At 37.3% G+C, this 14,613-nt stretch overlaps 1 protein-coding gene across 1 annotated transcript in view; it reads right to left on the bottom strand.

Annotated features, from left to right (window-relative positions):
• Positions 1 to 12,956, bottom strand: part of LOC121314959 (syndecan-2-like) — a 32,832-nt gene extending 19,876 nt beyond the window's left edge. The window contains exon 1 of the mRNA XM_041248759.1: positions 12,729 to 12,956. Within this exon, the coding sequence (XP_041104693.1) occupies positions 12,729 to 12,788 (60 nt within the window). The 5' untranslated portion in view covers positions 12,789 to 12,956. The remainder of the gene's footprint in view (positions 1 to 12,728) is intronic.
• Positions 12,957 to 14,613: the final 1,657 nt, after the last annotated feature.

Genomic DNA, 14,613 nt, shown 5'->3' on the forward strand with positions numbered 1-14,613 from the left:
ATAACTTAATTGGACAGCTTTTAAATTGGTTATAAGGTAATGTGACATGTAATTTGAAAACAACTAGAGTGCTTTTTCAATGTATTATAGGAATGTTTAAACATGAGCCATAATATCCATCCCATCCTCCAACATGTCTTTGTTAAACAAAATAAAACACTCATAGTAATCATTTTATGAATGCATGTCAAAGGTGGTAGCAGGAAATGCCACAGGAGCTTTACTTTACTATTGTTCACTACACATTAATTTTACAAAAACAAAACTACAAAATGCAAATATGCCACTGTAAAAATATGTTGCCCTAAATATAAAACACTATAACACAGTTCTATACATTCGTCAAAGCACCTTGACTGACTGAGATCCTACCTCAACTCTCACTGCATTCCACACAACAGCCCCACACTGCCTAATCCATGGGTTTATACACGTATGTAAATAATTACATTTGTTTTTGTGTAATAATAAAAGGCTCTGTTTAAATTAATGCATTCCCGATACAAGTACACAAGGTTACAACAGCTGTAGAGATTTGTCAAACAAACAATTCAAAACTCTCATAGTCTGTTGTAAATACAAATATCTATTTAATTTCTGCAACACACTTTTTTTGGGCGCTTTCCAGCACATTAAGCGTTGTTGCCCAGATATACCACCTGATTATTAATCTTTATTATTATTATTATTATTATTATTATTATTATTATTATTATTTTCAAAGATCATAAAAGCAAATAGTACATTGTGAGGTGAGACACAGAGCAAAGAGCACTGCTTGTTATTCATCTTGTATACCAACAGCATGTGCAGTTTCTTCAGGACACAAGATTGTAATCTGCAGGCGGGAATCACAGACACTGATAATTGATCTCTTAACTACGCTTAATCCACCACTCCTGTCTTCTTAGCTTTGGGGACTCTACTAGGATCAGTACTATTTAATACTGTGAAAGGATAATGAACTCCATTTTCTCCTCTAGTGAAAACCTAATGGTTTCATTTATTTTTTGGTCAACTGTGCCTATTAAACCATTTCAACTACTATCATGCAGTTTTAACAGATTTCAAATGAATCTGTTGTGTTGGAACAAAGCTGTCCCCTCCTTCATGCTGTCTACATTTCTCTATTGTTCAGGGATCTTATACATTACCCTAAACTGAAAATATGACACTGAAATACCTCTCATCGAAATATTTGTCAAATAATTTAACTAGCAGGGGGGCTCCTGAGCGGTGCATCCAGTAAAGGCACTCTGCGTGGAGCGCAGGATGCACCCTATATTGTGGAGGTCGCTGGTTTGAGTCCAGACTATTCTATTGCTGACCGTGGATGACAGCTCCCATTTGTGTACTATAGGATACGGCTATTTTATTATTTCTGCATTGCACAGTAATGTGTACAGAGAATGCAGCAGCATTATTTATTTAGGGTTACTGGTATTATTTCAGCCTATAGGCAATTGTACTACTGTACTGTATAGGCCTATTTTACAGAATTATATTTTTTACATTATTTTAAATTAATTTATTATTATTATTATTATTGTTTATTTTATTTATGTATTTATTTTTTAAACAGGCACCTCATTATTTCAGACAACCTGGTTGTCTCCAGATGACATGTCTGCTTAGCGAGGAACTACCGTATGCCGGTATAGCATGAATTTTACTGTTTCTTTCAATGCAATATTATTTATTTATGTATTCATTTTATTTTGGTTCCTTTAGAGTAGGCCATTGGAATTTTTTCCTGTTTGTGGCATCCTTTCCTACTGTGTCACCCAGTTCAGAAACCATGCATTGTCACATTTAAATCAAGCAGGACTTCAATGTTCTTTTCAAAAAGAATTGAGAACAAAATATTTAGCAAAAATTGTGTGCCAACACATTATACCAGGATAAATTTACTGGTCATCGGATTGAGTTAATAAGAACATACTGGCCTTCCTCTATTCGAGGAATATGTATTATTCACTTTTGCCACCAATCTCCGATTATAATCACAATTGTAATCCAGTTAAAAGGAAGGAAGCTGATCATTTTTTTAAAATTCCAATTCATTATCATCACCAGATTATTCAAACACAAGAAGCGAAAATCATTTGTTTGTCAAAAACGGGAATGTTGGTAGATAAATAGTCAAGGACTGCTGAAACCCTGAACTCTTGTCTCTGCACTAAAAACGGGGTCTTACTCACAGAATCAGACCAGCAGAAACTAATTTCATCGGTTCAGTGGCTGATCCATTTCAATCACTGTGAAGCAATTTAATTCACATCCCCCTTAAGAGGATTTGTGCTTGGGGAGTTTCGGTGCCAAGATGCTGTAAGAGAGAGAGGGAACTGGGATATCCACATCTCCATCTACGCTCAAAGTGACAGCTAGTGTAAAGAAGAAATTCCAACCCCAGGCATCAGCAGCAGGTGGGAAATTCTTATCCCATTACGCAAAAAGAAATCAGCACACAGGCAGGCATGGTTTTCAGTTTTCACTCTTCCTTACTTTAGTATTAGTACTGGACTGGATCAAAAGGGTCTACAGGACCACCCCAAAAAAAGAAGAGCACAGCTTGAGGTACCGTACGATTTCTATATTGCATAATGCATTTGCACTCAAATATTTTACTTTCAATTAAAAGTAAGTAGAACAGACCAATAAACAAATAACAGGCATAACTTAATCACCAGTAATGGCAACCACAAAGCTGCAGATGAAGAAACAATTCTAGCCGGAGACAAATCTCGCAATGGATGAAAGACTTCTCAGTGATTAATTACAAGTCTTTCAGAAAGGTAACAAGTAATCAACCCCTTTAAATGAGAAGCTGTTATTACTGAAGCCAAGACCTCTATTCTACAGGTTTACTAAAGCATATAAAAGACTCAAGTCAAAAGCATAACCACATTGTTAAGATGAATGAGTAATTGGCCTCCTACCACAAGCCACAAATACATCCCCAGGGTCTAGATGCCGAACACTACTCTGCTAGCACACGGTAACAAACCTTTAAAGCTCTGGGTTTAAACAGAAAGCATAGAACATACTTATTTTAATCACTCAACATTTACTTTTACTTCTTTTAGAACACATCCTTGAGTAAAAACAATGATCAAAACATTTGGGCGGTCAGTTTCTGTGTTGAAAATGGCAAAAGAAAAGGCACTTTTGCATATAAAAAAAAAACTATTTTACTGCATCATAATTCACACTGGTATTGCTTTAAAATAAGCTGCTTTCAGGAGACCCAACAGCTGCTTTTGCCAGTCCCTGAGCTTCTAAGCTTTCCAACGATACTGCCCCTTTCAATCTAGCTGCTACAATGACGGAGCAATACACTCAGAACTAAACTCTGTCACATGATGAGTACTGCAGTGTACTGAGTTTCTATAATCCTTAAAGATAGCGGCCGAGAATCACGTACGAGAGAATAAAGTTCTCTGACACCCATTTCTTTAGAGCTTGCTGGAGCGTTTCAGGCATTCTAAATTGAGTGAAAAATACAGTAGCTTGATGTCTAAATATCTCTGCAGGATTTTCCCACACTGTAAGCTGCACATATGCGGGAGAAACCTGGAAAATGCACAATTCCCGCAATCCCGCGCTGACATTCAAGCCCTGGATATTTTTAATTTGTGTTATTTATTTTACTGGATAGAAAAAAACATGTACAGTACTGTACACAATGTGGGTGTATAAGAATACCTTCAGTAGAGAAGAGGATAGATAAATCCAGCAAACTTTATTTTTATTATAAAGGAAGAGCTAAGCCTTAGGGCCATAGTGTCCTTGTACTGTACACAGCCATAGTCTGTTCAAATTCCACTACTGGACTAAATTAAGTCAAATGTGAACGTGTATGTATTTCTATATTATAAATGTTTATACACAGCAAACATTTTGTGCTTTTCAGCAAGTGAAAAGCACTAATGCCATGACAATAAGCATGTCACGATATGCAGGCAGTGATACGATATGTATCGCGATACACACACACAATAGTCCTGATGAGTTACTTGTATGATGCATCCAGTAACAAGATCAAACGTTCATTTAATGAGGGGCCATTTTAAGACAAAAATTCCCCCCCCCCCCCCCCCCCCCCCCCCCCCCCCCCCCCCCACCCCCCCCCCCCCCCCCCCCCCCCCCCCCCCCCCCCCCCCCCCCCCCCCCCCACCCCCCCCACACCCCCCCCCCCCCCCCCCACCCCCCCCCCCCCCCCCCCCCCCCCCCCCCCCCCCCCCCCCCCCCCCCAAACAAGACCCAAAAGGAATCGTAACACCCCTAGTGCTTGACATACATTTAAGTTTGCAGGAGAAAACAGATATGTGACCAATTTAATTTAATAGTTGTACTTTAACACCCTTTATCCTTATCATTTCTTAACTATCCTAAGATTGAAGGTCACAGGGAAAGAGGGTATACTCTATACAGAGCTTTATTTAATAGGCAAGAAATGTAAACCAAGAAGTAACAGCACAGGCTGTTAAGGTACAAAAACACATGCAAGATTCTGAACAGCGACACACACTATGTTCAGAGAGACTCTTCTTTACCAAGCCTCATCTATCAGCTCTACACAATGCAGGTGTTTAAGACATTTAAAGTTCTGTAGCCACAACAAAACCCTCTCACAGGGTGCCTTCTTTCATTTATAAAAAAAAAAAACATGCTCTGGAAACCAGGCTACAGCATATTATAATCCAACAACAGTACAGAAAATATAAGTCAGGCACAATATACAAATTATTTGTACACAGGCCACTCAAATTGAAAAGAAAATAATATATATAATTGACTATAGCCCATCGGTCCTCAAGAAAGTGACAAAAAAAATGGACGATACAACTGAGAAAAAAAAAAGAATGCAATGTTTCAAAAGAAACAATAAAAATTCCAAAGCACATCAGAAAAACTCTGGAGAGAGAGAGAGAGAGAGAGAGAGAGAGAGACTGACAGACACATTTTCAATACAAGCAGATGTGTCATCATCTTTAGTTCTGATTAATTTTTTTGAACAATATTTTTATTCTTTCTAATTTTCCTCCTAAACGGGTGCCATCAGCCGTCTGCTTTTTTTTTTCACTCTGCAACCCGCTGTACAGCCATATACAGAACTTAGTGTGTAATGACCAGACAGTTCTGAACTGTGTACAGGCTGGCCTGCAGGCGACTGGCAACCCATAGGGTTCACTGCTGTGCTGCGAGCCAAGGACTCCCAAGCTGACCTAACCCCTACCCCCCCTGGCAGTGCTTTGCCAATTATGCACCACCCCCTCGGAACTCCCGTCCACGGTCAGCAGTGGCATAGTTTGGATTCAAACCGGCGATCTCTAAGCTATAGGGTGCATCCTGCACTCCGGGCAGAGTGCCTTTACTAGATGCAGTAAACCTTGAAACACAGCCTTATGAAATGGGGGCAAAAAAATGAACAGGCTATTATGTGTGGATGACAATCTCTTCTAAGCTCGAATCAACAGCAATCAAAATGAACATCAGACCACAGCTCAGATAGGTCAGCATATTCAGTTTCTGCAGTCCACGCCAAGGCCTAACAGAACTGCAAGTCATACTGCAAAGTCTGGCCTTTTATTAAAATTTCCGATAAGTATTCAGAGCTGTGATTTGTCATCCGGCAGCTAGTCAAGAGATCTGTACAATGTCCTGATCGTGGCTCTATTTCCTTCGGTTGTGTTTTGTCATTCACAGCATGTTGGAAACCGAGGGTTCACAAGGTTTCTCTCCATACAGGTGCTGATGTGGAATCCAGTACTTCACATTTTGTTCAGATTAATAAGAATTTAGAACAGGAAACAAACTCTGACAAAATTATTTTTAAGGACTGATTTCTAAAAAATATTTTGAAGATTAAAACAAGAAAAACTTATATTTATTCAAATATAATTTGTAGATAAGGGGAACATTCAGCATGTTATGGAGTGGACTACTATCTACTATATACAGGAAGCACACATTGCTTGGGTGGTGAGAAATGGTTAATATGCCTATATATCAATCCATCAAAAGCATTCAATTCCCTAAACCCAAAGCTATTGACAGGGTCTTGTATCAGTTGATCAGGCCATCCAGCAGTTTAGGTCCTATAAACAAACACATAGAAGCCTGCAAGTGGAAAATGAAATTGAATCAGGTCCAGAGCACACCCTGATGGAAAAAAACCAACACCTGGCCTCCTGTTCATAACCTAGACAGCTGGTTCTGTACTAAGAGATAATAATCTGCATGCCACTAGATATCTAAAAACACAGCAAAACTTTTAACATATTCAGACGTTTACAGCGTTGCATGTATGCTTTGCCAAATGCTTGACATCCACTACAAGATCATCAAAAATGTTGGACTTGAATAATACTTTCAACCAGTGCTTCACTGGAATGCTATTGAAAACATTCTCTCCAATTAAATACAAATGGTTTATGTTCTTCAGTTTAGTGTTTATAACCGTTGATGTTATTTACAGAGAAATCTCTATGTACACAACATCTGGTCTGTCGTCGAAGGGTGTTATTGATGTTCTGGTTCCATAGATTATAATATGCATGAGGCCTTGTGTAGTGTAAACACATTTACATAATGTAGCAGAAGCCAACAAAGATCCCTTACCATCTTATTTAGTGTTCCCCAAATAGTTTCAGCTCACTGGACCTGGTGGGGGGTAGGGGGAGGTCTCAAATGATGTATGAGACAGACCTTACCCAGTTCTGACCTCTTGGTTGCAAAATAAAATTTCCCACTATTAAATGAATAGGAATTATTGATACTAGGACAAGAAGTGCCAGTACTCAGCTGTTTAAGTCATGTATTGTCCATACACTGCACTTGTTAAACTAGCTGGCTGTAAACAACCCTTTAGCTGACAGCACGAACACTCTATATAATCGCATCATATTGGTTTTATAGTGCCTGGGAAAAGTCACAAATATCACAGTGGAATTTCCATTCTAGTGGATGGCTTACAAGTTTCTTTATTGATCATTAGTTCAAATTGTGATGAATCCACTACACTGTTTGGCCAGTTTCTGAAAACATAGGTGAGAATTTCAGACAGTTTTGTTTTTGCCATCTAATTTAATGCTTTGCTATAAAGTGCATGGCAGAGTTGATTGAAAGACTTGTCTTTTGAAGCACTACTGGAAAGACAATGGAGTACTGTAGCTGCATTGGTTATATTAGTCTACTAGTCAGCCAGACCAACATTTTACAGTTAACCTTTCCATATGGTGCAGCCCAAAGAAAAGACCACAAACCAGTATCTATTTTAAATCTATTACCCGTGTATATACAGAAAAGTTCACTCCTTGTGACCATCTCTCTGCCTGTCAATTTGGAGATAATCTGGATATGTTCCACTAGTCAATATCTTATGAAGATTATTGTACAAAGGCCACGGTCTGTCACAATATGTGATTCCTCTACACATTACAGTATCTGCTCTGTACCTCAAATAAAAAAGTTAAAAAAAAAAACCTGTAAGGAATATACCAAAATAATTTCAGAGCATCTTAAAAGTGAATATCCTTGAATACACTGTATCACTTGTTTTATACAAGCTCATGGATAACTAACACAATAAGCACAGCATTTTCCAATCTTATCCTACTTATTTTTATGTATGCTACTTTATATACAACGTATTAATATGAAAGTGAAAACTTACAATGAACTGACTTTTTACCATATGGTGATGTGTAAGGGATAACACACGACAGTGCGTGGGTTGTGTTGCATTAACATACGGCTGTGGTTGGGTTGGAGGCACGAAGCGAAGCAGAGTCAGTACCTTCATACCAACAAAGCTGTATGTTAAATCAATACAACCCACAAGCCCTGGAGTGTGTTATCCTGCTTATAAAACTGACTCAATAATACACAGAAAAACAAACTTATTTTTATATTTTCTTTTAAAAAAGAACAATTTTAGTGTACATTCTTCCGCTTTAGAGAAAAAATAGTCCAACAACATTTCCAACAATAAATACAACAACAGAATATTATTATTTATTAATTGCAGTCCTGTCCAGCTACTGACCTCAAATGCCTGAAGCTAGTTAAAACGAGAGTACACGCAGCTGAGAAAGTGCTAGACCCGGGGGAAGGGCGAAATTTAGTTGCAGGCTTTGCAATGCTCTAGGCCGCGACAGGGGATAACTAGCTAAAACATATTTGCCAACATTTGGAAACTGTTTAGTGGGGAGGGGAAGGGGGTCACATGGGAGGGGTCATACACAAAAAAATCACTACCATATTATAAGAGACGTATCTCCACAACTCAACACTGCACGATGAGCATGACAGTAAACACAGACACAATGAAGCTTTCTTACCTTTGTACACCAGTAAGTTAGTGATGAGCAGATGTGTCAGCTGCACGAAGAGAGCAGGGTCTGGTTTTCACTAACTCTACTGTGCAAAATTAATTAATTTTTTTCTATGGATAAATATCGGGACTTTCCTCCTATGCATCGAGACGCAGGACATTTGCTAGGAAATCGGGACTGTCCCGACCATACAGCGACAGTTTGCATGTATGCTAAAACAATATTAAAACACGGATAAAAACATAGCAAAAATGATTGAAAAAAACAAGTAATAAGGCACAATAAATAGTAATAAAAACTTATTAAACTCGTAACAGAGAGCCAGAGTATGTGTATAAGTTCCACCGTGCATTAAACTATATTTATGCATGGTTTAAAACCCCTCAGCAGACAATCAGTATGCAGCATCCAAACTGATTTATAAACTTTCCAATTTAACCCACCACCAAATTTACACATGATTTAGAAACAAAAACAAAGGCTTCTGACCCAAATGATTATTTTTCCAACATGAAGCTAAATCTTAGGCCTATTTAAAATGTCCTTTTAAGGAATATTCTAAAAGCACACTAATGTAAAATGCAGGCAGTCAAACGAGGATCTACATTTTTGCTTCTTATGTTTCAAACCTCAATATATTTTGTGTCCATTTGTCAAACTAATTATAAAGAAGAAAAAAAAAAGGAAAGATTCAGTTGAATAAAACCTTTGCTCGTTTTGTTTTGTTCTCATCATTTAGCATGCCTATTTAAAGAGAACTATGCAAATAATAAAAAGGCCCGTGACATTCAGACATCAAAAACAAAAATCATGTATACAGTACATATACCGGATAGAAAAGTATTTTGCTATACTGTGCAATCTAAATTTAACAAAATATATATGTATGTATACCAGGATAGTGTCATAAGTTCCTTTGGGAAAATACTTGTACTGCAGGGAGCAATATTGTGTTCTTACACCCACACTTCAGGCCCTTGATTTAGCTATATGTGAATCAGTATTTGTGATAACCCTTACAAGAGTGCAAGGATACTTGCACAAAATAAGAATATTTCAAATACTAGATTCTTCTGAAAGGCACGTGTGATTCTTTTAGGTTAGCAATATGCAATCATTGCAGAAGACAATACAGTATATCCAAGCCACTACATGGATACAGTTGCAGTTTCTTAAGAGTTTAGTCATGCAGAAAAGTCATCAGGGATCACTAAGAAAATTGAATAAAAACCTTGCGGTGGCTTTATCTTGTTGGCGTCCACCTTCATACTGGATTCCTATGCAGCTTTGTCCTTCCTTCTTTTTTTGACAAGTTGAAGTGTCCCTTAACTTTATGGCTTTAGACCATTCCATGAAAATGGCCCTTCTGTATTATTTTCCTACTACATGCAACATATTTTACATGGCATATTCAATCTAGGTTATAGTTCAGAAAACAGTTGTTGTGCAACATTCAGAAGTAATCCAAGAGGGGCAACAAGAATGGACAGCGATCCTCCAGCACAGTGTGACTGGATTCTAATTCTCACTACATTACAAGGAAAGATGCCAGAGTTGCATAACACACGGACAAACACTGTCTCATTTACATTAGCTAATGTTTAAAACTGTAAGCCAGAGTGTCCTGAGAATACACTATCACTTTATCAAGCAACTGTCATGGATTAAATTGGGTATACATGTTCAGAGGGCAAACTTATAGACTTACAGTCAATGGAATAGCCACGGCTTTCTGTCAATTGTGGCAAATGGACTGCTTTGAAACAAGAGGACCACAGGGTCGGATGCCACATGATTTTAGCAAAGAGTTATTAACCATGAAATACTTAGACATTGAATGTAGGGTCTTAGTCAACTCCCACTCACTTTAGTTGGGGCAATATTTTGAATGTGGAAAAGTAAGAACAGCTGACTAAAACTGCACTGCCACAGAATAGCATTCTGCATGCTCTACTTAACATTCACAGTAGTTTCTAAAACTATATTATTTGGGATACACATGTAACCAGTATAGACCTATTGTCTGTTTTATTTTTTTCTTTATCCCACCACTACTGCAAAATGAGAATGGTGGTAAATACTACATTAAGATGTTTCCATTTACTTTTACAAGACCATCACTCTAAAGTATTTTTATTATAGTGTCCCAACAAGCTGCAGCCCTCCCTGTGCAATAGGGCATCATTTTGAGCCCACAAAACCTCATTCTGCAGAAAGATCAGTTTCTGAGAACATGACCTAGTTTCAACACAAAATACTCGTTAGACCACCACTGCAGGCATCAGCTACTGTACTTGGACAATGTTTTCTAAAACTGGCTGCCAAATAATGAAGTTTGAATAGTTACAGTAAATGACTGATAACCAAATATATAATAGTACTGTGAGATTTAAAAGACAATCCACAAATTAACAGTGTGAAACCTACTGTTATGTGACAGTAATGTACAATATACATAATTGACCAGCAATGCATTGTTCTTATGTCAACATGGTTACATATGGAGAAAGTTAATTTAATCTCCTTGTTAAACCTGATATACTTTGGCTGTTTATGCAACAGAATTCAAGAAATGTCACTGTATTTATAACTGCTGTCATCTCAGACAAACATGATCTAATACATTTTAGAACTCTGCAAAACTGTTCCCATTGGGCATTGTAATTCACCTGTGGTTTATAAACTGGATTTGCTTGCCCAATTCCAGATTTAATTTGTGTTGTGGTGTACACTTACATCACTAACAATTGAGGTATCAGATCTGCCTTAAAACAAATAAAACAAAAAGGATATTAAGTATTATCTACATTATATTACTGATCACATACATGACATAGGCATTTGTTTTCGTTGCCCGAGGGCTCCCAAGCGCCATATAATAAATGTATGTTTTTACACCCGTACGGAAGTTTTCAGGGTTTTTTTTTATAAACGCATAAGAAACACCAACCTGCACTTAATATTGTATTTGAGATGCACTGGTTGCTTAAACGATTTCCACTATAGAAATGTATTGTTTAGTACTGATCTGTACATTCCCTAGCATTTGAATAATGCTAAGGAGGGAGGGACAACAAACATATCCACGTGATGTAAACAATCCAATTGAGAGTTGCAGTCACGTGACCCCAGAGGCTACGCCGACATATTGGCGGTCAAAACAACCATGGCGGCTAATGCAAACAATAGTATGTTATATATTTGCAACCACAGGGCACGCTTCATGCCTACAGGTAACAGGAACTTGAAAGATACAATCATAAGAGCCAGAGATACTTGGAATTTGTGACCCCTGCTGGCTGTGCACTGCGGGTGAACGAACACACTTTGACGTGATTTGACTAAGTTTCTTTTTTTCCTTTTAAGAAAACTGACTTGCATGTAACAAACTAAGAAAATATTAATTGTCAATATATTTGTTTAAAAACACAGTACCAATATGAATTATATACATTATTTATATGTTTGTATATAAACGTTTAACATATTTCGTTAAACAGCCTCGCAATTAAAAAAGGAACATTAAATATTAGGTGTAGGAAAGTATCATATAATTTAGTATCTTTGTATTCTACGAAGCGTCAGTAAATGGCATGTGTCGGTTTTCTGTTCCTGTAAAATCAGCTTTAGTGAGTGGCAAACGGTTAAACTAAGAGACTAAGTGTAAGGACTATGCTGTGCAAAAATAAGCACAGCAAATATATAGGTACGTGACGATTTCTGTTCAGTTTTCAAGTAGCCTAAAATTACAGGTAGAGGAATGCAATTTGCATTATTGTGCATGTATGTGTTATGATGATGTTCCGTGATTTCATATTTAAGTAAAATAATTAATGTAGCATAATGGCACATTCTGTTAACGGTAAAGTAATAGTACTACTTTATGTAATGACTGGGAATCACCAACCGGCTTAAGTGTAACCTCAGTTTAAGTGTATAAATATTTCTGAAAAATCGGTTATTATTATTATTATTATTATTACGTGTAACACACAATTGTATAAGCGACATTTTCAGAAGTATTTATATGAGATCACTGAACCATCAGTTTATAAAATTAAATTGCACAATAATGAAAACTGCATTAATCTACATGTCATTTTAGACTACTTAAAAACTGAACAGATTTCGTTATCGAGTTTGATTGCAAATTTGAATGCTAGAAATAAAGAGCACAGTACTGTATATACTTCATGGTTACATTGATTTACCGAGACATGGTGTTTTGTGTTAAACTGTATTACACAATAAACTGCATTTTTGATAGCGCGACTGGGTTTGGTTTGTGGAAAAGGTGTCAACCCTACTCCACGTCCATCTACTGTTAAAAACTTGCCTTAACTCGATATCATCATTATTAATATGAAGTTTTTGCCAACGAAAACTTACCATTTCACCTGATACAAAGGTCACCAGACCGAGCGTAACGATTATCCAACCGTTCCTCATTATTCCTGTGAACAAATTTATGTTGATTTAAAATACCAAATCTTATCAGCAATTCCTCCACGCTGGACAAACTCCCGTTTCTCCTCTCCACACTTGTTTGTGGCTTACTTGCTTGCTTTCTCTCTCTTTTTCTTTTTCTCTCTCTCTCTCTCTCTCTCTCTGGAATCCCACCGTTGCTTTTTTTATTCCTCCGCGCACTTTTTTTCTGCTACTGATGGTAAGCAGTGCATAAGTATTGGTTTAGCAAGGAGGATTCTTCGTCTTCCGTCTTACAAAAGTGGGCCGTAAGTTTTCTTTCAGCGTGAGCGTTGTGTTTCGAGGATGCTTGCAGCAAGAAAAAAGTCACTTATGCTAACATGCTTGAAGCCAGATCACGCAGCGTACTGCAGAACTCTGAACGCGACGCCTCGTTATAAGTGTAGAAATCCGAGATAGAGAGAGAGAGAGGGTGGGTGTCTGTCTGTGACTGACAGACTGTCTTGCCAGATGGAAACAACATCCACATAAATAATAGATGATTCCTATCTTAACATCTTAATACTGATATTTTTGTGAAGTAATAACAGACTGTTTCTTATAAATGATATTGCACAACTATTTTGAACTTTCATCCTATGCAGTGCTGCTAGATTGCTTAACTCCATACAAACTGGTTCAGTTCAGGATTGTTTTCTGCAGTTCATTTCTTACACATAGCAAGTCTTCCTATTTTGTAAAGGGTTACATTAAATTTATCTCAGGAGGTACAGGCACAACTGTAACAATGGTTTTGGTTATTCAGGTTTTTATATCCAATCATCTTACCCCGTTGTTAGTGTTGTGGGGCTGGACGGGCTTGTATCATATTTTTCCATAGCTATGTGTTGGCAGATGTCTGTTCAGTTCAATGTCAGTTTGTCTCCACCTAGTGAAATATTTCATACTTAAAAGTAAGTTTACATGCAATACTAAAAGCTATTGTATTTTATGAATCTAACATATTAAACGTCACAGATACAGAGAATGACATCATTACATTGACAGAATATAAAACCACGCTTTTGAAGTATTTTGTTGTTTTCTTTTGAAGTAATATGCTTTTTTTGTGTCTTCTGACTTTATGTGGCCCACTCACGAGACGTTTGGTCCATCCTTATTTTGTTGTATCCTGGTCTGACTTCCCCATGGTGTTGTTCAACTGGCTGTTAGTGCATAAAGTTTACATGCTTAGATGTTTTCCATTTTCTCTAATGCCTCACAGATTGGCTTGTTATTCTTTTCACTCCAGTCTTATATGTCACCTCCTTCCATCTGTCTACCCAGCAGCCTGAGAAGTAAGAGGCTGCCCTTGTTTTCCATAAGCTCTCTGTTTTTGGCACCTGCGGTAAATATGTTCCTGCAGTAGAATATCCATAGCAACGTAATATACCAGGAAGAGCACAAATGAAAAAAGTGGAACCATATCCCTATAAAAGCACTGGCAAAAATACAAATACAGATTTATAAATTTTGTATATATAATAGATATATATATATATATTCTAATATTTAGTATATATATATATATTTTATAAATTGAGTGTCTGTTTAAGTTAGAACGGTATTGTGGAGAGTATTGCCATAACTCTCTCTAATCCCAGTCTAGGATCCAGGGTCATTAATCATTAAGATTAGGACCTTCAAGTGATCAATTCGGGACAGATTTGTTGTATTCACTCTAATACAACGTGTACACATGTATTAATAATTACCTTCATTTATCTTTATGGTATCTGGTGTAATCCTTAAGCTCTGGTCTATCGGTCTGTCATTCATATTTTAAGCTGTGCCAATGCAATTCCAATGT

Source organism: Polyodon spathula, chromosome 4 (genome assembly GCF_017654505.1).
Source record: "Polyodon spathula isolate WHYD16114869_AA chromosome 4, ASM1765450v1, whole genome shotgun sequence".
NCBI classification, from domain to species: Eukaryota; Metazoa; Chordata; class Actinopteri; order Acipenseriformes; family Polyodontidae; genus Polyodon; species Polyodon spathula.